This window comes from Rhinatrema bivittatum, chromosome 4, assembly GCF_901001135.1.
Source record: "Rhinatrema bivittatum chromosome 4, aRhiBiv1.1, whole genome shotgun sequence".
Lineage (NCBI taxonomy): Eukaryota > Metazoa > Chordata > Amphibia > Gymnophiona > Rhinatrematidae > Rhinatrema > Rhinatrema bivittatum.
In genome coordinates, this window is record NC_042618.1 from 483,109,720 (window position 1) to 483,134,958 (window position 25,239).

Below are 25,239 nucleotides of genomic sequence, written 5' to 3' on the forward strand. Positions count from 1 at the left end.
CCTGGCTGCGCGTCTAAGTGCGCGTGTCACTATGTGCCTGGCTGCGCGTGTCACTATGTGCCTGGCTGCGCGTCTAGGTTCGCGTGTCACTATGTGCCTGGCTGCGCGTGTCACTATGTGCCTGGCTGCGCGTCTAGGTGCGCGTGTCACTATGTGCCTGGCTGCGCATGTCACTATGTGCCTGGCTGCGCGTCTAGGTGCGCGTGTCACTATGTGCCTGGCTGCGCATGTCAGTATGTGCCTGGCTGCGCGTGTCACTATGTGCCTGGCTGCGCGTCTAGGTTCGCGTGTCACTATGTGCCTGGCTGCGCATGTCACTATGTGCCTGGCTGCGCGTGTCACTGTGCCTGGCTGCGCGTCTAGGTGCGCGTGTCACTATGTGCCTGGCTGCGCGTCTAGGTGCGCGTGTCACTATGTGCCTGGCTGCGCATGTCACTATGTGCCTGGCTGCGCGTGTCACTATGTGCCTGGCTGTGCGTCTAGGTGCGCATGTCACTATGTGCCTGGCTGCGCGTCTAGGTGCGCGTGTCACTATGTGCCTGGCTGCGCGTCTAGGTTCGCGTGTCACTATGTGCCTGGCTGCGCGTGTCACTATGTGCCTGGCTGTGCGTCTAGGTGCGCATGTCACTATGTGCCTGGCTGCGCGTCTAGGTGCGCGTGTCACTATGTGCCTGGCTGCGCATGTCACTATGTGCCTGGCTGCGCGTCTAGGTGCGCGTGTCACTATGTGCCTGGCTGCGCATGTCACTATGTGCCTGGCTGCACGTCTAGGTGCGCATGTCACTATGTGCCTGGCTGCGCATGTCACTATGTGCCTGGCTGCGCGTCTAGGTGCGCATGTCACTATGTGCCTGGCTGCGCATGTCACTATGTGCCTGGCTGCACGTCTAGGTGCGCATGTCACTATGTGCCTGGCTGCGCGTGTCACTATGTGCCTGGCTGCGCGTCTAGGTGCGTGTGTCACTATGTGCCTGGCTGCGCGTCTAGGTTCGCGTGTCACTATGTGCCTGGCTGCGCGTGTCACTGTGCCTGGCTGCGCGTCTAGGTGCGCGTGTCACTATGTGCCTGGCTGCTCATGTCACTATGTGCCTGGCTGCGCGTGTCACTATGTGCCTGGCTGTGCGTCTAGGTGCGCATGTCACTATGTGCCTGGCTGCGCGTCTAGGTGCGCGTGTCACTATGTGCCTGGCTGCACGTCTAGGTTCGCGTGTCACTATGTGCCTGGCTGCGCGTGTCACTATGTGCCTGGCTGCGCGTCTAGGTGCGCATGTCAGTATGTGCCTGGCTGCGCATGTCACTATGTGCCTGGCTGCGCGTCTAGGTGCGCATGTCACTATGTGCCTGGCTGCGCGTCTAGGTGCGCATGTCAGTATGTGCCTGGCTGCGCATGTCACTATGTGCCTGGCTGCGCGTCTAGGTGCGCATGTCACTATGTGCCTGGCTGCGCATGTCACTATGTGCCTGGCTGCGCGTCTAGGTGCGCATGTCACTATGTGCCTGGCTGCGCATGTCACTATGTGCCTGGCTGCGCGTCTAGGTGCGCATGTCACTATGTGCCTGGCTGCGCATGTCACTATGTGCCTGGCTGCGCGTCTAGGTGCGCATGTCACTATGTGCCTGGCTGCGCATGTCACTATGTGCCTGGCTGCGCGTCTAGGTGCGCATGTCACTATGTGCCTGGCTGCGCATGTCACTATGTGCCTGGCTGCGCGTCTAGGTGCGCATGTCACTATGTGCCTGGCTGCGCGTGTCACTATATACCTGGCTGCGTGTCTAGGTGCGTGTGTCACTATGTGCCTGGCTGCGCGTCTAGGTTCGCGTGTCACTATGTGCCTGGCTGCGCGTCTAGGTGCGCGTGTCACTATGTGCCTGGCTGCGCGTGTCACTATGTGCCTGGCTGCGCGTCTAGGTTCGCGTGTCACTATATACCTGGCTGCGTGTCTAGGTGCGTGTGTCACTATGTGCCTGGCTGCGCGTCTAGGTGCGTGTGTCACTATGTGCCTGGCTGCGCGTCTAGGTTCGCGTGTCACTATGTGCCTGGCTGCGCGTGTCACTGTGCCTGGCTGCGCGTCTAGGTGCGCGTGTCACTATGTGCCTGGCTGCGCGTCTAGGTTCGCGTGTCACTATGTGCCTGGCTGCGCGTCTAGGTGCGCGTGTCACTATGTGCCTGGCTGCGCGTGTCACTGTGCCTGGCTGCGCGTCTAGGTGCGCGTGTCACTATGTGCCTGGCTGCGCGTCTAGGTTCGCGTGTCACTATGTGCCTGGCTGCGCGTGTCACTGTGCCTGGCTGCGCGTCTAGGTGCTCGTGTCACTATGTGCCTGGCTGCGCGTCTAGGTGCGCATGTCACTATGTGCCTGGCTGCGCGTGTCACTATGTGCCTGGCTGCGCGTCTAGGTGCGCATGTCACTATGTGCCTGGCTGCGCGTGTCACTATGTGCCTGGCTGCGCGTCTAGGTGCGTGTGTCACTATGTGCCTGGCTGCGCGTCTAGGTGCTCGTGTCACTGTGCCTGGCTGCGCGTCTAGGTGCGCGTGTCACTATGTGCCTGGCTGCGCGTCTAGGTGCGCGTGTCACTATGTGCCTGGCTGCGCGTGTCACTATGTGCCTGGCTGCGCGTCTAGGTGCGCGTGTCACTATGTGCCTGCTGCGTGTCTAGGGATATTTGGGTGCAAATTCTGGGTGTAATTCTGAATAAAACTATTTTCTCAGCATCTATCAAGTACTTGAGGGGTCAGGGTTAACTGGGTGGGTGCTGGCTAAAGAACCAGGAGGGTTTGGAGGACCTAGCTATAGTTTGGACAGACTGGTGGTCAAACTGGTGAAACTGTTCATGGCCTGCACCCCTGCCTGTTATAAAATTCCCTCACTTGCACGCCTCAAAGCCAGCATTTCCCTGCTGTGCTCGTATGCTCTTAAACTTAGGAGCACACATAGGCGAGCCTGGCCTGTTTTACAACATGATGTAAAGTTTCAGTGCATCTGGCCGCGTGCCCTCATACACATTAGATAGGCGCCCATGTGCCTGTTTTAAAATTACCATCCCTGTGCATAAATGGGCTTTTGAAAATTGCTAGTACATGTGCTACTTGTATGCGATCAGGAGCGGTAACTTTCAAACCATCTCACGGTGCTCTTTGGTGGGTGTGCATTGCCGTGCACCTAGATACACGAGCCTTTCATGACCTGTGCACATAAATGCATGCATGTTATAAGAGAGCCTGATCACTTGCATGTGTGCGCCCAGTTTTAACTCGGTGCGCACCTATGCACGTAAATCCCGCTTCTACCATGTGAATCCGGGAATTTTAAAAGGGGCGCACATCCAGTTTCACCAGGTCATCCACAGAGTCAGCCGTTAGCAGCTAGGTCCTCCAAACCCCCGAGCTTGATAAACTCACTCCCCCCGGTTCTCCCAGACCCTTTGAACCCCTCAGAGATGGCTATTTCTGTTTAATTTTTAACTTACGCCTCGTCACTAGCAGAAGTAAACTTAGGTGGCAGGAGATTTGTGTGCGCTCTCAGATGCGTACGTATTAATGTGCACATCTCTTAGCCATGCCCAGACCACGCCCATGGTCTGCATTTGAGATGTGCATGCAGTGGAAGATGTGTGTTTGTCTGTGCATGCAGCGGGAGATGGGTGTCTGCCTGCGCCCGCAGCAGGAGATGTGTGTCTGCCTGCGCGCACAGCGGGAGATGGTTGTCTGCCTGCGCCCGCAGCGGGAGATGTGTGTCTGCCTATGTGCGCAGCAGGAGATGGGTGTTTGCCTGCGCGCGCAGCGGGAGATGTGTGTTTGCCTGTGCATGCAGTGGGAGATATGTGTTTGCCTGCGCGCGCAGTGGGAGATGTGTGTTTGCATGTGCATGTAGCGGGAGATGTGTGTTTGCCTGCGCGCGCAGCGGGAGATGTGTGTTTGCCTGTGCATGCAGCGGGAGATGGGTGTCTGCCTGCGCATGCAGTGGGAGATGTGTGTTTGCCTGTGCATGCAGCGGGAGATGTGTGTTTGCCTGCGCGCGCAGCGGGAGATATGTGTTTGCCTGTGCATGCAGCGGGAGATGTGTGTTTGCCTGTGCGCGCAGCGGGAGATGTGTGTTTGCCTGTGCTGTGCATGCAGCGGGAGATGTGTGTTTGCCTGCGCGCGCAGCGGGAGATGTGTGTTTGCCTGTGCATGCAGCAGGAGATGGGTGTCTGCCTGCGCATGCAGCGGGAGATGTGTGTTTGCCTGTGCATGCAGCGGGAGATGTGTGTTTGCCTGCGCGCGCAGCGGGAGATATGTGTTTGCCTGTGCATGCAGCGGGAGATGTGTGTTTGCCTGTGCGCGCAGCAGGAGATGTGAGTTTGCCTGTGCTGTGCATGCAGCGGGAGATGTGTGTTTGCCTGCGCGCGCAGCGGGAGATATGTGTTTGCCTGTGCATGCAGCGGGAGATGTGTGTTTGCCTGCACGCGCAGCGGGAGATGTGTGTCTGCCTGCGCACGCAGCGGGAGATGGTGTCTGCCTGCGCACGCAGCGGGAGATATGTGTTTGCCTGTGCATGCAGCGGGAGATGTGTGTTTCCCTGCACACGCAGCGGGAGATGTGTGTTTGCCTGTGCATACAGCGGGAGATGTGTGTTTGCCTGTGCTTGCAGCGGGAGATGGGTGTCTGCCTGTGCATGCAGCGGGAGATGTGTGTTTGCCTGCGCGCACAGCGGGAGATATGTGTTTGCCTGTGCATGCAGCGGGAGATGTGTGTTTGCCTGTGCATACAGCGGGAGATGTGTGTTTGCCTGTGCTTGCAGCGGGAGATGGGTGTCTGCCTGTGCATGCAGCGGGAGATGTGTGTTTGCCTGTGCGCGCAGCGGGAGATATGTGTTTGCCTGTGCATGCAGCGGGAGATGTGTGTTTGCCTCGGCGGCTTTTAAACTTAGGTGGGCACGCGCAAGTCCGACTTGTGTGCGTATCTCCCCGTTTTGGTGTGCACAGGGGCTTTTAAAATTCACCGCAAATCCTTTTGAAAATTCTACCCATTATTTGGATTTCTAATCTGATATTTTTAAATAATGTCCATGCCCCTTCCAAAACTTTTCCTCTTGGCACCCGCTCCATTTGCTTTTTTTAAACTAATTTTCTCATTCACTCATAGTCACATTGTCTAGTTAAATGCTATTGCAGTGGTTTTACTTATTATCCACCCTCCAGTGATTGTCAAATTTAAATGCATTTTTTTAACATTTAGAAAAACAGTAAAAACTTGGGTTTTTCCTGTTGACTCCTAGTTTTCTCAGCTGCTGTGGCTTTCTTAGTGCATCATGATGCCCCTGGATAGACAGAGCTCTAACTATCTTTGGGCGATTCATTTTCCAGCTCAGTATTCTCACTTTGTAGGGAGTGCTTTATGGTGTCAGCTGAAAATATGCCACAATTCAGTTTTAGCTGTCTATGTCGGGTTTTTATCATTATTTGTTGATTATGTTTGTTAGATAGTAAACTGCTTTGGGAAATGTTTGAACTACAAAGGCAGTTCAGCCATATTTTATGAATAACTTTAAAAAATGATTACTACTGCCACTCCTCCAGATATTCTCCTGTACCCTCCATCAGTGTACTAAGCACTGTACTACTCCTCCAGAGATTCTCCTCACCCCTCCATCAGGGCACTAAGCACTGCATCACTCCTCCAGAGATTCTCCTCACCCCTCCATCAGTGCAATAAGCACCGTGCCTCTCCTCCAGAGATTCTCCTGATCCTTCCATCAGTGTACTAAGCACTGTACTACTCCTCCAGAGATTCTCCTGATCCTTCCATCAGTGCACTAAGCACTGCACAACTCCTCCAGAGATTCTCCTGACTCCTCCATCAGTGCAATAAGCACTGTACTACTCCTCCTGAGATTCTCCTGTACCCCCCATCAGTGCAATAAGCACTGCATCACTCCTCCATTGATTCTCCTGTACTCCCCATCAGTGCAATAAGCACTGTACTACTCCTCCAGAGATTCTCCTGTACCCTCCATCAGTGCAATAAGCACTGCATCACTCCTCCAGAGATTCTCCTGTACCCCCCATCAGTGCAATAAGCACTGCATCACTCCTCCATTGATTCTCCTGTACCCCCCATCAGTGCAATAAGCACTGCATCACTCCTCCATTGATTCTCCTGTACCCCCCATCAGTGCAATAAGCACTGCATCACTCCTCCATTGATTCTCCTGTACCCCCCATCAGTGCAATAAGCACTGCACCACTCCTCCAGAGATTCTCCTGTACCCACCATCAGTGCAATAAGCACTGCATCACTCCTCCAGAGATTCTCCTGTACCCCCCATCAGTGCAATAAGCACTGCATCACTCCTCCAGAGATTCTCCTGTACCCCCCATCAGTGCAATAAGCACTGCATCACTCCTCCATTGATTCTCCTGTACCCCCCATCAGTGCAATAAGCACTGCATCACTCCTCCATTGATTCTCCTGTACCCTCCATCAGTGCAATAAGCACTGCATCACTCCTCCAGAGATTCTCCTGTACCCTCCATCAGTGCAATAAGCACTGCATCACTCCTCCATTGATTCTCCTGTACCCACCATCAGTGCAATAAGCACTGCATCACTCCTCCAGAGATTCTCCTGTACCCTCCATCAGTGCAATAAGCACTGCACCACTCCTCCAGAGATTCTCCTGTACCCACCATCAGTGCAATAAGCACTGCATCACTCCTCCAGAGATTCTCCTGTACCCTCCATCAGTGCAATAAGCACTGCACCACTCCTCCAGAGATTCTCCTGTACCCTCCATCAGTGCAATAAGCACTGCATCACTCCTCCAGAGATTCTCCTGTACCCTCCATCAGTGCAATAAGCACTGCACCACTCCTCCAGAGATTCTCCTCACCCCTCCATCAGTGCAATAAGCATTGTACTACTCCTCCTGAGATTCTCCTGTACCCTCCATCAGTGCAATAAGCACTGAACCACTCCTCCAGAGATTCTTCCAATCCCTCTATGTGGTGAATACTGTTCTACTCCTCCAGAGACTCTCTTGAACCCTCTATTAGCCTGGTAAGTACTGGTCCACTTCTCCAGTTCCAGCACAGAATTATTTTTTCTCGGAAGACACTACAAGTTCCTGAAATCAATTTATTCTTTTTCAGTTCCTTATCCACCCCGCAATGTATCCATGCTGATAGTGCCTGTGGAACAGGGCACCCTACAAGACGCTGATGGTGAGACTCTGGAGGGGCCTCTCCCAGTGCCTTCCCAGGACCCCATGGAGAAAGAGACTGCCATCAGCTTTTCTGGAGACGAGCCTGAGACTGCCACAGCCAGCTCTGGTTTTATGCACATCACAGATGCTGAGAGAGCTCCCTGGCATCCTCCCTGGTTGGGCAACGAGACTGAGCTGCTGGATACCAAAAACGTTGAAATTCCCTGCAATTACGAAGATGCATCAAGAGCCAGCACTTGTGTCCCCTGCCCACTTACTCGTCTCCTTGTCCCTCTCCAGCTGCTGCTCAGCTGGCTGCATCCCAGGCCGCCCTCTGCATTTGATGGATTCAATATTTACATCCAGAGAGAAGGTAAAATATGTTCTTTCAGTCCTCACTGTTAGGCTGAAAATCTCAGCTTCGTGCTTGCTGTGCGTCTTGTAGCTCTGCCTGGTCAGTGCTTGCCTCGTGGAAAAGTCCCAGGCAGGGTATTTGAAATGACGGATGTGGTACTGCAGCCTCTGACCATTCACGGAGTTTCCATTAGTGCATTCGATAACCTCTCTAGATGCTGATACTGATTCCCTACACGTTCAGACCTCTCCTCAGGACAGTCCCAGCTTTGAGTAACATCCACAGAAGCCTCTTCCAGCTTTTTCTCTCTCCTGTAATGACAGATACAGGGGTAGATTTTCTAAGGGTTACGCGCGTAATCCCCGAAAACCTACCCCTGCGCGTGCTGAGCCTAAGCCCTGGGACGCGCGTATGTCCCGGGGCTTTCAAAAATGGGCGGTGCGGGGGCGTGGCGGCGGTCAGGGGGCGTGTCCGAGGGCGTGTCCGAGGGCGTGGTGGCAGTCAGGGGCGTGTCCGAGGGCATGTCCGAGGGCGTGGCGGTGGTCAGGGGCATGTCCGAGGGCGTGCCCGAGGGCGTGGTGGCGGTCAGGGGGCGTGTCCAAGGGTGTGACAGCGGTCAGGGGGCGTGTCCGAGGGTGTGACGGCGGTCAGGGGGCGTGTCCGAGGGCGTGGCGGCGGTCAGGGGGCGTGTCCAAGGGTGTGACGGCGGTCAGGGGGTGTGTCTGAGGGCGGTCCCGAGTCCTCTGGCTCAGCGGCAGGCGTAACTCAAAGAAATAAGGTGGGGGGGATTTAGGTAGGGCTGGGGGGTGGGTTAGATAGGGGAAGGGAGGGAAAGGTGGGGGGGGGGGGAGCTAAAAAAAAGTTCCCTCCAAGGCCGCTTCGATTTCAGAGCGTCCTTGGAGGGAACGGGGAAAGCCGTCGGGGCTCCCCTCGGGCTCGGTGCGCGTGCCGACCCCGGATTTTATAACATGCGCTCGGCAGCACGAGCATGTTATAAAATCGGGTGCACAAATGTAGCCCCCGCGCGTAGGAATTAAAATCGTCCCCACAGTGTGACCTTTACGTCCAAGTCCATAGCAACGTTTTGATTGCAGCCTCATTTTGTCTCGTGCACCTGCAGTAAGATTTCTCTTGTGAGCCGAAGCCCAGGCCTGGATCCCTCTCCTGAGTCAGAGCCTAATTAACCTTCCCTTCTCCCCTCCTGACGCAGGCTGTGCCGGGGAAAGCTCCTCCGTCGATGAGCACACTCTGCAGTTTGCTGCTGTGCTAAAGGATGCAGGGAGGTACAAGATAACGGTGACGGCCTTTAGCTCCTCTGGAGTCTGTGAGACCCGAGAAAGTCAATCCTCCAGATCCCTGAGATTTTACATCAGTGAGTATTGAAGCTTCGTGTTATCCAGAGCACACGTCCCCTCTCCACGTATGTCTCTGGGATTGTCATATTCTTTGCTTCCGTATATCCAAGCTGTCACAACTCTATGCAATAGAATACAAATTTTATTTGGCAAATGCATTTCCAGTAGATCCAAGGTGAAAATGCAACCAGATGGACAGACGAGATGGGCCATATGATCTTTTCCCTGCCATCATGTTTTGATTAGGAAATATTTATTTACAGCGAGGGTAGCGGATGCATGGAACGGTCTCTCAGTGGAAGTGGGGAACGTAAATATGGTATCTGAATTCAAGAAAGCATGGGATAAACACAGCGAATGTCTGAGGAAGTGATGGGAATTGTGAGGGCGAGATAAAGTGCATGGATGGGCAGACTGCATGAGCCATATGGTCTTTTTCTGCCATCATATTTCTAAAACAGAAACACATCTGTTCTCGTAAATGTGTTGTTTAGAGCTGTTATCTGTGTCTGTATAACTCGTTCATGTTTAGGAGGAAAATCTCTGGGCAAGCCTCATGGCTCAGGTTCACACGTTGCCCACTCCCGAGTGAGAATCAGGATCCCAGTCTGAGGGTGGCTGGACGGGCTCTAACATAATGCAGACAGCTTTGGATCGGCATGGATATACCGCCATTTTCTTGGTGGCCCTCTCTCGGTTATACAGTCAGTTGAGCAGCATGAAGAAAAGAGAGTCACAGGGCAAAAGGGCTGCCCGTTCAGCACAGCTGTGCACCTTAAGCATGGCAGTGCCTTTCAAAGCTCATCGGCTCTTAGGCACGAGCTTACTCTGCCTAACTGGAAATGCAGCCCTGGCACAGTGGTGCGTGCGGCAGTGCAAGAGACCTTTTGTCCAATGGAAGGAGCAGAGATGAAACGCATCTCATCAGTAGGAGGGAGGGGTGGAAGCCATGGATGGTCTGCAGTGGCCCTGGGCAAACAAAGGAGAAGCACTGAGAGTCCATCATGAAGGAAACATCTCCACAGCGAGAGCATACGTCACCCAGGTTTTCTGGTCGGGGTGAGGAGAATTCTGGAGATTCTGTACAATGTCCACAGTGAGAGTCAATGATATAACACAATGTGTTTTCACCCTCTGGGAATGAGTGGTGATTCCCACAGGCCTGGAGACACAAACTAGTCTGACTCCAGCCTTGCTTAAAACACTTATCTTCATGATAGGCTCACAATCATACAACAGTAGTCTGTCTTCTCTTTACAACACTCAGTTACTCACAGTTCAGCTTCGGCTCAGCTCGGTGTTTGGACCGCAATATTCTACAGGAGCTGCCTTCCTCCTGGAGACCTGGGCCTGGTCTGCTTATTCCCACCTGGATCCCAGCTTTTATCCCTCCCATCTCTGGTTATGCCTTCTGAGCCCCACCTGCTCCACAAGATCCCACCCATAGAGCATTCTCTCCTTAAGGAATTTAAGGTGAACCAGGCATCTAGCCTTGTCCTACACAAATAAATAAGGGAACCTGTACATTGCCCCCCAAGGAATTCTGTTTGTGATACCGTGTACACTGCCCCCTCTCACGGATTTCTGTGTGTAATACTTTGTACACTGCCCCCAAGGAATTCTGTATGTGGTATCTTGTATACTGTCTGATTTCACACTGCCCCCAAGGAATTCTGTATGTGATATCTTGTATACTGTCTGATTTCACACTGCCCCCAAGGAATTCTGTATGTGATATCTTGTATACTGTCTGATTTCACACTGCCCCCAAGGAATTCTGTATGTGGTATCTTGTATACTGTCTGATTTCACACTGCCCCCAAGGAATTCTGTATGTGGTATCTTGTATACTGTCTGATTTCACACTGCCCCCAAGGAATTCTGTATGTGATATCTTGTATACTGTCTGATTTCACACTGCCCCCAAGGAATTCTGTATGTGATATCTTGTATACTGTCTGATTTCACACTGCCCCCAAGGAATTCTGTATGTGGTATCTTGTATACTGTCCTGATTTCACACTGCCCCCAAGGAATTCTGTATGTGATATCTTGTATACTGTCTGATTTCACACTGCCCCCCAAGGAATTCTGTGTGTGATATCTTGTATACTGTCTGATTTCACACTGCCCCCAAGGAATTCTGTGTGTGATATCTTGTATACTGTCTCATTTCACACTGCCCCCAAGGAATTCTGTGTGGTATCTTGTATACTGTCTGATTTCACACTGCCCCCAAGGAATTCTGTGTGTGGTATCTTGTATACTGTCTGATTTCACACTGCCCCCAAGGAATTCTGTGTGTGATATCTTGTATACTGTCTGATTTCACACTGCCCCAAGGAATTCTGTGTGTGATATCTTGTATACTGTCTGATTTCACACTGCCCCCAAGGAATTCTGTGTGTGATATCTTGTATACTGTCTGATTTCACACTGCCCCCAAGGAATTCTGTGTGTGGTATCTTGTATACTGTCTGATTTCACACTGCCCCCAAGGAATTCTGTGTGTGGATATCTTGTATACTGTCTGATTTCACACTGCCCCCAAGGAATTCTGTGTGTGATATCTTGTATACTGTCTGATTTCACACTGCCCCCAAGGAATTCTGTGTGTGATATCTTGTATACTGTCCTGATTTCACACTGCCCCCAAGGAATTCTGTGTGTGATATCTTGTATACTGTCTGATTTCACACTGCCCCCAAGGAATTCTGTGTGTGATATCTTGTATACTGTCTGATTTCACACTGCCCCCAAGGAATTCTGTATGTGATATCTTGTATACTGTCTGATTTCACACTGCCCCCAAGGAATTCTGTGTGTGATATCTTGTATACTGTCTGATTTCACACTGCCCCCAAGGATTCTGTGTGTGATATCTTGTATACTGTCTGATTTCACACTGCCCCCAAGGAATTCTGTGTGTGATATCTTGTATACTGTCTGATTTCACACTGCCACCCAAGGAATTCTGTGTGTGATATCTTGTATACTGTCTGATTTCACACTGCCCCCAAGGAATTCTGTGTGTGATATCTTGTATACTGTCTGATTTCACACTGCCCCCAAGGAATTCTGTATGTGGTATCTTGTATACTGTCTGATTTCACACTGCCCCCAAGGAATTCTGTGTGTGATATCTTGTATACTGTCTGATTTCACACTGCCCCCAAGGAATTCTGTATGTGGTATCTTGTATACTGTCTGATTTCACACTGCCCCCAAGGAATTCTGTGTGTGATATCTTGTATACTGTCTGATTTCACACTGCCCCCAAGGAATTCTGTGTGTGATATCTTGTATACTGTCTGATTTCACACTGCCCCCAAGGAATTCTGTATGTGGTATCTTGTATACTGTCTGATTTCACACTGCCCCCAAGGAATTCTGTATGTGGTATCTTGTATACTGTCTGATTTCACACTGCCCCCAAGGAATTCTGTGTGTGGTATCTTGTATACTGTCTGATTTCACACTGCCCCCAAGGAATTCTGTGTGTGATATCTTGTATACTGTCTGATTTCACACTGCCCCCAAGGAATTCTGTGTGTGATATCTTGTATACTGTCTGATTTCACACTGCCCCCAAGGAATTCTGTATGTGATATCTTGTATACTGTCTGATTTCACACTGCCCCCAAGGAATTCTGTGTGTGATATCTTGTATACTGTCTGATTTCACACTGCCCCCCAAGGAATTCTGTATGTGGTATCTTGTATACTGTCTGATTTCACACTGCCCCCAAGGAATTCTGTGTGTGATATCTTGTATACTGTCTGATTTCACACTGCCCCCAAGGAATTCTGTATGTGATATCTTGTATACTGTCTGATTTCACACTGCCCCAAGGAATTCTGTATGTGATATCTTGTATACTGTCTGATTTCACACTGCCCCTAAGGAATTCTGTGTGTGATATCTTGTATACTGTCTGATTTCACACTGCCCCCAAGGAATTCTGTGTGTGATATCTTGTATACTGTCTGATTTCACACTGCCCCCAAGGAATTCTGTGTGTGATATCTTGTATACTGTCTGATTTCACACTGCCCCCAAGGAATTCTGTATGTGATATCTTGTATACTGTCTGATTTCACACTGCCCCCAAGGAATTCTGTATGTGATATCTTGTATACTGTCTGATTTCACACTGCCCCCAAGGAATTCTGTATGTGGTATCTTGTATACTGTCTGATTTCACACTGCCCCCAAGGAATTCTGTGTGTGATATCTTGTATACTGTCTGATTTCACACTGCCCCCAAGGAATTCTGTGCGTGATATCGTGTGCACTGCCCTCCCTAAGGAATTCTGTATGTGATACCGTGTACACTCCCCCCACCCATGAAATTCTGTATATGATTCTTTGTACACTGCATGCAAGGAATTTTGTATGTGATACCTTGTATACTGTCTGATTTCACACTGCCCCAGGGAATTCTGTGTGTGGTATCTTGTACACTGCCCCCTTAGGAATTCTGCATGTCACTGCCCCCCCACCAAGAAATTTTGTATGTGACAACTTGTACACGGCCTTCCCTAAGGAATTCTGTATGTGATACCTTGTATACTTCCCACCAAGGAATTTTGTGTGTGGTATCTTATACACTGCCCCCAAAGAAGCCTGTATGTGATACCTTGTGCATTGTTTGATTTCACACTGACTCTGCAAGGAATTCCGTGTGTGATACCTTTTACACTGCCCCCTCCCCCCCCAAAGGAATTCTGTATGTAATACAGGACCTGGTCTTGGCAATCTGTTATGCTGGTGGACCCTTGGACCGAGGGGGAGTTGATGCTACCTGTGGGAAGGAGCCCCACAGGTCACCACTGTTGGTAGGTGAGGCTTATGGGAAGCAGAAGCCTAGCTGGAGCTTCACCACTACCAGCCCACGTTTCCGTTAGGTTGAGCCCTCAGGTGCCGGGGCCAGCTGGACTTAGGTGGGACCTCTGCAGCGATGGAAGTCCTGGTGAAGAAATATAGCTGGAGTTCAGGCTGAGGTTAGGAACAGTCAGCAAGCTCGAGGTCAATGCTGGTGGCTTAGCTCATGCTCAAGATCCAGGCAAAGGTCAAGGCAGGCGGCGTAGCTCGTGGTCAAGATCCAGGCAAAGGTCGAGGCAGGCGGCGTAGCTCGTGGTCAAGGTCCAGGCAAAGGTCGAGGCAGGCGGTGTAGCTCGTGGTCAAGGTCCAGGCAAAGGTCGAGGCAGGCGGTGTAGCTCGTGGTCAAGGTCCAGGCAACAATTGAGGCAGGTGGCATGAAGCGAAGGTCAAGGTCCAGTCTGAAGTCAAAGACAAGATCAGTCCAAAGGAACAAAGGAGGAAGGTGACGAACATGAGAGGCAGGAACTCAGGAGTGGCAATCCACTACTCAGAAGCAAGGAGACCTATTGCCAAGGCAAAGGCTGAAGGCAGGATCCAGCCTTATAAAGTCCAGGGTTGGTGATGTCATCAGCAAGGTCCACGGAGCTTTTCCCGCCACGGGCCATTTAAATTTAGAAGAGAGGCACGCGTATGTACCTAGGAGTCTGTCGCAGGAGCAAGACGTTGGTGGTGATCCAGTTGTGAAGAACAGCTGCAGTGGTGTCGGCGGCTCCAAGTTGCATGGAGCAACAACGGCACTCAGGGCCGTGAAGAAGAAAAGTCATGTCGGCAGCTCCCTACTGCTACCAGGGAGCCCGGACCTGCTTCTGCCACGGTGGCGTGGTGGTGGGTAAGTGAGGCTGGCAAGCGTGAGTATTGGACCTCAGACTTTGTACCGTGATCCCCTAACATCAGTATTAGTTAACAGTACTTATTGGGACAGTAGCCATCTGCAGAGAGGTACCGGTCAAGGTTGCCACCTCTCACCATTACATTTTCTTTTATCCTTGGAATCCCCTTCTTCAATGTATTTTTGGGTTAATGCTGAGATAGTGGTGATTCCTACCGAGCAGCATCAGTTGCGTCCTTTTAAGTTAGCTGCTTTTGCTAACGATTTGGTTTTGTACTTGGCAGATCCTGTGTCTTCCTTGCAGGCTATTTTGGAGGAGATCTCCTTATTCGGTAGCATTGCCACCCGCAAACTGAATCTCGACAGATCTGAGGCCCTGCTTTTGAGTGACTCAGTATGGCAGCTTTGGGGAGCCAGTTTCCCGATGAAATGGGTAGGCCAGTCTTTTAAATATTTGGGAATCATTTTGTAGAAGGAACCGATAGGGAAATACCTACAGTACCTGAATGTAATCCACTTTGAAGTGCTGTGAAAAGTAGAATATAAATCTAAATAAATAAATAAATATAAAACTAACTACCAGCCTCTCTTTGATTCTACCAAGTCTCTTTTACATAATTGGGTGGATTTTCCTTTATCGTTAGTGGCTAGGGTCATTTTTCTTTCAGATGATGGTGTTGCCTAAGTGGCTCTAATGTTTCAGACTGTTCTATTTTATTTGTTTAAAGCGTGGCTTATTGAAACTGGAGAGTCTTATTTGGAGTTACCCTGGAAAATGGCAGAGCCTAGAATTGCCCTTTCTAAATTGATGGGGAAATGGGATAGTGAAGATGTTGGGCTTCACAATTTGAAATTCTGTAGCCTGGCTTGTGATGGCCGCCATGTAGGAGATTAGTTACTGAATGCCCCTTCCTATGGAGAGAGCCTTGTGTCTGCTTTGTTCTTCACGGTTCTCTTCATGGGTTGCCCTCATACTTTAAAGATTGTCCTCTTGTTCTGCTACTTTTAAAGTCTTGGTGATGGCTTAAAGTTGAACTTTAATTACAGAAGCAGACTTCTCTCTTTTTGCCTTTTAAGGGTAATAAAGAACTTATGCTGGGATTTCAATCTGTTATCTTCACATCTTGGGCAGAGCTTCCATTCTTCCATTACTAGATTACTGTAGGCTTGCCTTCTTCTTCTTCTTCTTTACAACCAATTCAGTTGTTACAAAACTCTGCTGCTAGCTGTTACCAGAGAGGGTTCCTCCTGCTCTAACTTTTTGGAATATATTACCAGAAGAAATCAGGCAGTTGGTCAATGTTAAAATTTTTAAGTCAATGCTTAAGACCTTTTGTTTAAGCAGACTTTTTTTGAGTTATTTGATTCTTTGGATTTTACTAAGCTGGTTTGGTTATATCAGAAGTCTGTATACATTTTAGTTATTTTATTTTATTCCATCAGGCAAGTAGTTTTTATGTTATGGCAAATTTTGTATTATGTGTTTATACGTTTATGCATTTATGTTATTTTGGTTTTATGCTGTTTGTTATGCTTGTTTATTATATACATTGCCTAGTATATTCTTAGGTGAATAAGAGATTTTGATAAAGAGAGAGAGCTTCGAGTGATATCCCAGCTCTTTACTAAAATGGGGGTGTTAAAATCAGGAATTTGGATGCGGTTGTTTGCTTACTTGTAGGCTAGGCACTATATTCAGTCCCTGGATTTGGGGGAGATGAGTCTGTCTGTCCGTCAGATCATGAATTTAGAAGACGCAGCATGCCTCACAATTTCCTTTCTTTAGGCCGCTTTGTTGAAGAAGGGGAAATCTATAATTTTTGATACAGTCCTCTTGTCCTAGACACAGGAGTTAGATGCTGAGAACGCTGCTTAGGAAGATACGCTCCATCACAAGTAATATTTCTTTGTGAGAGATGTGATACAAATTCCTCAGAAGGATCTGTCTTTCTCAAAAATTGGCCCATGAAGTTCAAATTGTTCTAACCGACAAATGTACAAAATATAAAGTGGGAGTAGGGACATGTGGACACTTATTTTGTTGAATTTCAGAGCTTTGGAAGAAAGAGTTAAGTTATGTGGGCACAGGGATCGGGATTCAGTTGCCACTACAGCCCCGGGCATATTTTATCTTTAGAGACAAATGTGTTAGGCCGTGGGTTAGGAAGGATCTAATGTCGGCGGAAAAGCCAATTTTACAGCATTAGTTGAATGAGGCACCACACTCTCTGATGTACTGGAAAAATTTGCTTCTTCAGATTTGACTTTTTGAAAGTAGGCAGAAAAGATGGATTGAACCAGAAAAAGGAAAGTGTTTTGTTTTTAAAAATCTGGGCCCTTGGTTGCAGTCATTACCACCACACAGAGCAAGACGAGTGGTGTTGAATGATTTGTGATTGTTCTGGTATCTTCATCCTGAACTCTTTCAGCTTATCATATTGATGTTTGCGTTCACCTTAACATTGGGAAGGGGTAGGGAGGGCAGGCTGTAGTATTAATATTAACTCAGAATATTCTCTGGCTGAGTTCATGTTCAGGCATTGATCTGGGAAGAGTCACCCAGCCCCCGTGCTTCCGTGTCATATGAATGATAATGTCACCCAGCCCCCGTGTTTCCGTGTCATATGAATGATAATGTCACCCAGCCACCGTGCTTCCGTGTCATATTAATGATAATGTCACCCAGCCACCGTGCTTCCGCGTTATATGAATGATAATGTCACCCAGCCACCGTGCTTCCGCGTTATATGAATGATAATGTCACCCAGCCACCGTGCTTCCGTGTCATATGAATGATAATGTCACCCAGCCCCCGTGCTTCCGCGTTATATGAATGATAATGTCACCCAGCCACCGTGCTTCCGCGTTATATGAATGATAATGTCACCCAGCCACCGTGCTTCCGTGTTATATTAATGATAATGTCACCCAGCCCCCGTGCTTCCACGTTATATGAATGATAATGTCACCCAGCCCCCGTGCTTCCGTGTTATATGAATGATAATGTCACCCAGCCACCGTGCTTCCGTGTCATATGAATGATAATGTCACCCAGCCACCGTGCCCCCGTGCTTCCGTGTCATATGAATGATAATGTCACCCAGCCACCGTGCTTCCGCGTTATATTTATTTATTTATTTATTTATTTAAAATTTTTATATACCGACATTCATCCAGGATATCATATCGGTTCACATTGTAACGCAAAAACAAACGCACGGCATGGCGCTTTACATTGAACAGTAAAAAACATGATAACAAGGCATTAACGAGAGGGGGGAACAATAATATGGGAAGTTTTGCAATAAAATTATATACAAGAATTGCAATTATATACATATGTACAAAAGAAAGAAAACTATGAGGTTAATTTTAATAAGGCTAGGAGATAAGATGGGGAAGAGAAGGGAGGAGAGCAAGGAAAGAGGGGGGCAGAGAGAAAGAAAAGAAGGTGGGGGAGAAAAGGGAGGGGAGAGTGGGGCGGAAGAAAGGGAAACAGGGGAGGAGTGTGGAGAGTGGGAACAGTGGTGAGGTATAGTGAAAAATTAAGTGTATGCTTTTGCACCCAGCCACCGTGCTTCCGTGTCATATGAATGATAATGTCACCCAGCCCCCGTGCTTCCGTGTTATATGAATGATAATGTCACCCAGCCACCGTGCTTCCGTGTCATATGAATGATAATGTCACCCAGCCCCCGTGCTTCCGCGTTATATGAATGATAATGTCACCCAGCCACCGTGCTTCCGTGTCATATGAATGATAATGTCACCCAGCCACCGTGCTTCCGTGTCATATGAATGATAATGTCACCCAGCCACCGTGCTTCCGTATTATATGAATGATAATGTCACCCAGCCCCCGTGCTTCCGTGTCATATGAATGATAATGTCACCCAGCCACCGTGCTTCCGTGTCATATGAATGATAATGTCACCCAGCCCCCGTGCTTCCGTGTCATATGAATGATAATGTCACCCAGCCCCCGTGCTTCCGTGTCATATGAATGATAATGTCACCCAGCCACCGTGCTTCCGTGTCATATGAATGATAATGTCACCCAGCCACCGTGCTTCCGTGTCATATTAATGATAATGTCACCCAGCCACCGTGCTTCCGTGTCATATGAATGATAATGTCACCCAGCCCCCGTGCTTCCGTGTCAAATGAATGATAATGTCACCCAGCCACCGTGCTTCCGTGTCATATTAATGATAATGTCACCCAGCCACCGTGCTTCCGTGTTATATGAATGATAATGTCACCCAGCCACCGTGCTTCCGTGTTATATTAATGATAATGTCACCCAGCCCCCGTGCTTCCACGTTATATGAATGATAATGTCACCCAGCCCCCGTGCTTCCGTGTTATATGAATGATAATGTCACCCAGCCACCGTGCTTCCGTGTCATATGAATGATAATGTCACCCAGCCACCGTGCTTCCGTGTTATATGAATGATAATGTCACCCAGCCACCGTGCTTCCGTGTTATATGAATGATAATGTCACCCAGCCACCGTGCTTCCGTGTTATATGAATGATAATGTGCATCATTAGCTGGGGTCCACAGTTTTAAGCTCCTGAAAATCCATTTAGGAACATTCAGTCAATCTCTGTAACTAACTCCTTACATGCACTAAGGCTGTTTTATAAACCTCACACATACGCACGCAAGTACCGATGCTTGGATATCTTTGATCGCGTTAAAAAAAAGGGTGTAATAAGGACAAGTCAGGAGTGTTCTGGGACGGGGCCAATATTTACGTGCAAAAATCCTGATTTTATAACCAGCGAATACAGCGCATGAAGGGCTGAGACCTGAGCATATTTACTTCTGCCCTTTATCAGGTGTAAGTCAGAATAAAACTCATTATAGTCAAATACTGACAGGATGAGGGGTCTGGGTAAATGTGGGGGAGTAAAGGCTGAAGAACCAGAGGGGTCTTGAGGACCTAGAGATAGACTGGTCAAATTGGTGGACTAACTGGTTGAACTGGTTACTTTCTTCACACACGCATGTTATAAAATGACGGTGTTGACACACACAAGTCCTAAGGAAAGACCCGCGAATAACATTTCCTCGTGTAACTGCTTACAGTTAGGAGCACACATACGAGTGCTAGGCATGTTTTATATTTATATATTTATATTTATATTATGCACGCACGATATAAAATTCATGCATATAAGAGCGCACCTGCTCATTTTAAAGTTACGTTATTGTTTCCAACTAAAAGATTACACCCAGTGTAAGAAGGCAGAAATCTCTGCATCTAATTTTCTGGGGGCAAAACTGGCTGCATAATTTTGATTATAGGTGGAAAGTCCGAGGGTAAAATATACCCATGGGGTTTGCCCCAGTGTGGAGAGTTGGATTACTTCCCCATAAATTCCCCATTTTATTCCCAAGGAATGAGAGAGTACAGGAAAGAGCAGGATGATATCAGCTTCTCCCTCTTTGATTTGCGTAGGTCCCACTGGAGAATGGTTGGAAGAGCTGAGTGAGAAGCCACAAGAAGTAACGGTGCGGGTCCTGAGCTCCTCCACCGCGTCCGTGTCCTGGAAGGGTTCCCAGGAGAACAGCACTGAGAGCGTTGTGTCTGTGCTCTCACTGACCTGCCAGAAACAGAAGGAGAGCCAGCGGCTGGAGCGCCAGTATTGTACCCAGGTATCCAATACCAAAAGGCCTCAACTCCTGCCTGCATTCAGGCCCCGATGTTCATTTTTCAGCTGAAAATTCACATAAATGTAGGCTAGCTGTTCTAGGAGTAGGCCTGCTTGGGTGTACGAGATATCCACACTGAAAATTCAGGAGATGCATTTGCATTCACCCCCTTCACTGTATGCTGATGCATTTCATGCATATTCCTTGTGGATATCCTGAAAACCCGATTGTCAGGTGGCACTCAAGGACCGGAGCTGCCCACTCCTGTGCTATTCATTTGGCTAGATTTAAGTTCCTAAGGGATTCATTTAATTAATACGGCATGTTATTGTCCGCCTAAGGCAAACATGGTAATGAGATGCAAAGCAGTTCATCACTAGCTAATTTAATGTAAATAAAATAAAGTAGTTTGCCTGACACATCGCAAGCTGAGTCATTTCCTGGGACGTTGGCTGTGACTCTGGAATCATAGAGAACTTTCCTCGGGAGCTCCGGGTGCTAAACACACGTCCCAGTGCTCCTGGGCACAGCACTTACAGGCCTTGCTTCAGGCTGCAATTAATCATCACTCACTCTTTGTCTCAGCTGAAGTCACCTATGTTTAATACTTTATTTTAATTTGTTGTTTATTATACTGTTTGAAATGTATTTTTGACTTTTCCTATGTCGTAATCCGCAGAATATAAATAGCGACCCAAAGTATCCATCACTCAAATGTAGTCATCCCCCAGGAGTCTCTTACGTATCTTATGTCACCCCCCCAGCTGCCCCCTGAGGTGGTCAAAGCCAACAAATGTAAGCAGTCTGTGGCTGGGGCCCCCCCCGGACTCCAACTGCCCCCATCTTAGCCCACTCCGCTCCAACACTTACCAACATATCCCTGGTAGGCTAGTGCTCCCTATGCCCCTGGGTTTGGCACTGCCATGTTTATAATATTACTGTCCGGTCAAGGACTTACCTTTGTCCCTGTTGGTATTTTGCTTCTCCAGAGAAAATACTGCAGTTTAGTAAAAGACCCCCTAGGTTAGGTGCCTGGTGCTAAAATCCCTACTAAGCTCCCACCCTAACACCACTTCCATTGCCAGCCGCTTTTTATGTTCATAAGAAATTGCCATGCTGGGTCAGACCAAGGGTCCATCAAGCCCAGCATCCTGTTTCCAACAGAGGCCAAACCAGGCCACAGGAACCTGGCAATTACCCAAACACTAAGAAGATCCCGTGCTACTGATGCAATTAATAGCAGTGGCTATTCCCTAAGTATAATTGATTAATAGCAGGTAATGGACTTCTCCTCCAAGAACTTATCCAATCCTTTTTTGAACCCAGCTACACTAACTGCACTAACCACATCCTCTGACAACAAATTCCAGAGCTTTATTGTGCGTTGAGTGAAAAAGAACTTTCTCCGATTAGTCTTAAATGTGCCCCATGCTAACTTCATGGAGTGCCCCCTAGTCCTTCTATTATTTGAAAGAGTAAATAACCGAGTCACATCTACCCGTTCTAGACCTCTCATGATCTTAAACACCTCTATCATATCCCCCCTCAGCCGTCTCTTCTCCAAGCTGAACAGCCCTAACCTCTTCAGCCTTTCCTCATAGGGGAGCTGTTCCATCCCTTTTATCATTTTGGTTGCCCTTCTCTGTACCTTCTCCATCAGAGCTATATCTTTTTTGAGATGTGGCGACCAGAATTGTACACAGTATTCAAGGTGCAGTCTCACCATAGAGCGATATTCTGTTTGCTTTTTGACTGCTGCAGCACACTGAGCCGGCGATTTTAAACTATTATCCACTATGACACCTAGATCTTTTTCCTGGGTGGTAGCCTTAACTCTAAAGCATGAGCCATACCTGACTTTAGATTCTGAAAAGCCAGAAGCTCCCCCAACAGACTCTGGAGCCACCGAATTTAGAGCTTAGTGGAATTAGGAGCCTAAATGGCACCCAGGATAGGAGGAGCCGTACGTTTCCCATACCTGGCGCCCGGGATAGGAGGAGCCGTACGTTTCCCATACCTGGCGCCCGGGATAGGAGGAGCCGTACGTTTCCCATACCTGGCGCCCGGGATAGGAGGAGCGGTACGTTTCCCATACCTGGCGCCCGGGATAGGAGGAGCGGTACGTTTCCCATACCTGGCGCCCGGGATAGGAGGAGCGGTACGTTTCCCATACCTGGCGCCCGGGATAGGAGGAGCGGTACGTTTCCCATACCTGGCGCCCGGGATAGGAGGAGCGGTACGTTTCCCATACCTGGCGCCCGGGATAGGAGGAGCCGTACGTTTCCCATACCTGGCGCCCGGGATAGGAGGAGCCGTACGTTTCCCATACCTGGCGCCCGGGATAGGAGGAGCCGTACGTTTCCCATACCTGGCGCCCGGGATAGGAGGAGCCGTACGTTTCCCATACCTGGCGCCCGGGATAGGAGGAGCGGTACGTTTCCCATACCTGGCGCCCGGGATAGGAGGAGCGGTACGTTTCCCATACCTGGCGCCCGGGATAGGAGGAGCGGTACGTTTCCCATACCTGGCGCCCGGGATAGGAGGAGCCGTACGTTTCCCATACCTGGCGCCCGGGATAGGAGGAGCCGTACGTTTCCCATACCTGGCGCCCGGGATAGGAGGAGCGGTACGTTTCCCATACCTGGCGCCCGGGATAGGAGGAGCCGTACGTTTCCCATACCTGGCGCCCGGGATAGGAGGAGCCGTACGTTTCCCATACCTGGCGCCCGGGATAGGAGGAGCCGTACGTTTCCCATACCTGGCGCCCGGGATAGGAGGAGCCGTACGTTTCCCATACCTGGCGCCCGGGATAGGAGGAGCGGTACGTTTCCCATACCTGGCGCCCGGGATAGGAGGAGCGGTACGTTTCCCATACCTGGCGCCCGGGATAGGAGGAGCGGTACGTTTCCCATACCTGGCGCCCGGGATAGGAGGAGCCGTACGTTTCCCATACCTGGCGCCCGGGATAGGAGGAGCCGTACGTTTCCCATACCTGGCGCCCGGGATAGGAGGAGCGGTACGTTTCCCATACCTGGCGCCCGGGATAGGAGGAGCCGTACGTTTCCCATACCTGGCGCCCGGGATAGGAGGAGCGGTACGTTTCCCATACCTGGCGCCCGGGATAGGAGGAGCGGTACGTTTCCCATACCTGGCGCCCGGGATAGGAGGAGCCGTACGTTTCCCATACCTGGCGCCCGGGATAGGAGGAGCGGTACGTTTCCCATACCTGGCGCCCGGGATAGGAGGAGCGGTACGTTTCCCATACCTGGCGCCCGGGATAGGAGGAGCGGTACGTTTCCCATACCTGGCGCCCGGGATAGGAGGAACCGTACGTTTCCCATACCTGGCACCCGGGATAGGAGGAGCGGTACGTTTCCCATACCTGGCACCCGGGATAGGAGGAGCCGTACGTTTCCCATACCTGGCACCCGGGATAGGAGGAGCGGTACGTTTCCCATACCTGGCGCCCGGGATAGGAGGAGCGGTACGTTTCCCATACCTGGCGCCCGGGATAGGAGGAGCGGTACGTTTCCCATACCTGGCGCCCGGGATAGGAGGAGCTGTACGTTTCCCATACCTGGCGCCCGGGATAGGAGGAGCGGTACGTTTCCCATACCTGGCGCCCGGGATAGGAGGAGCGGTACGTTTCCCATACCTGGCGCCCGGGATAGGAGGAGCTGTACGTTTCCCATACCTGGCGCCCGGGATAGGAGGAGCGGTACGTTTCCCATACCTGGCACCCGGGATAGGAGGAGCGGTACGTTTCCCATACCTGGCGCCCGGGATAGGAGGAGCGGTACGTTTCCCATACCTGGCGCCCGGGATAGGAGGAGCTGTACGTTTCCCATACCTGGCGCCCGGGATAGGAGGAGCGGTACGTTTCCCATACCTGGCGCCCGGGATAGGAGGAGCGGTACGTTTCCCATACCTGGCGCCCGGGATAGGAGGAGCTGTACGTTTCCCATACCTGGCGCCCGGGATAGGAGGAGCGGTACGTTTCCCATACCTGGCGCCCAGGATAGGAGGAGCTGTACGTTTCCCATACCTGGCGCCCAGGATAGGAGGAGCGGTACGTTTCCCATACCTGGCGCCCAGGATAGGAGGAGCTGTACGTTTCCCATACCTGGCGCCCGGGATAGGAGGAGCTGTACGTTTCCCATACCTGGCGCCCAGGATAGGAGGAGCGGTACGTTTCCCATACCTCGCGCCCGGGATAGGAGGAGCTGTACGTTTCCCATACCTGGCGCCCGGGATAGGAGGAGCGGTACGTTTCCCATACCTGGCGCCCAGGATAGGAGGAGCGGTACGTTTCCCATACCTGGCGCCCAGGATAGGAGGAGCGGTACGTTTCCCATACCTGGCGCCCAGGATAGGAGGAGCGGTACGTTTCCCATACCTGGCGCCCGGGATAGGCGGGGCAGTATTCTTTTCATAATTTGTGCCCGTGGAATTCATTCGTTTTCGGGTTCTGGTAGATATTAGTGCTGGGGTGAGTTATGCGATCTCTGACAGGATCGGGCATCAAAATCACATAAAGTGTAGGTCCTGTTGCTGTTGCAGGTCTTAAGACTTTTTGTACCTATTGCACCCAGGCTGGGCATATTCTGGGAGCAAGGACTGAGTGAGCCAAGACCTGGATGCAACTGAAACAGCCCTTGCAAGAATCGGAGAGACTTATTGTGCTTATCAGGCAGAGAAACATCGTGTGTGGGAGTGGGGAAGGGAAATGAAAGGCCAGGGGATGTGCCCCAAACTTATTAGACTTGCACAATCCAACCTTGGCATCCCAGACGTCTCCTCCTCCCCACAGGGTCTGACCTCTCTCATGCCCTCGCTCTTTTGCAGGTGAATTTGAGTAGCAGCATTATTGAGAATCTGGTTCCAGGAGCACAGTACCAAGTGCTGGTGCACCTGCGAAGGGGGCCTCTGGTCGGACCCTCCTCTGATCCCGTTACGTTTGCCATTGGTA

The 25,239-nt window shown here is 50.2% G+C and overlaps 1 protein-coding gene across 1 annotated transcript in view; it reads left to right on the top strand.

Moving 5' to 3' along the window:
* Nucleotides 1–25,239, top strand: part of PTPRO (protein tyrosine phosphatase receptor type O) — a 187,256-nt gene that overhangs the window by 40,109 nt on the left and 121,908 nt on the right. Inside the window, exons 5-8 of the mRNA XM_029597366.1 lie at nt 7,130–7,555; nt 8,748–8,909; nt 20,077–20,273; nt 25,116–25,236. Coding sequence (XP_029453226.1) covers nt 7,130–7,555; nt 8,748–8,909; nt 20,077–20,273; nt 25,116–25,236 — 906 coding nt within the window. The remainder of the gene's footprint in view (nt 1–7,129; nt 7,556–8,747; nt 8,910–20,076; nt 20,274–25,115; nt 25,237–25,239) is intronic.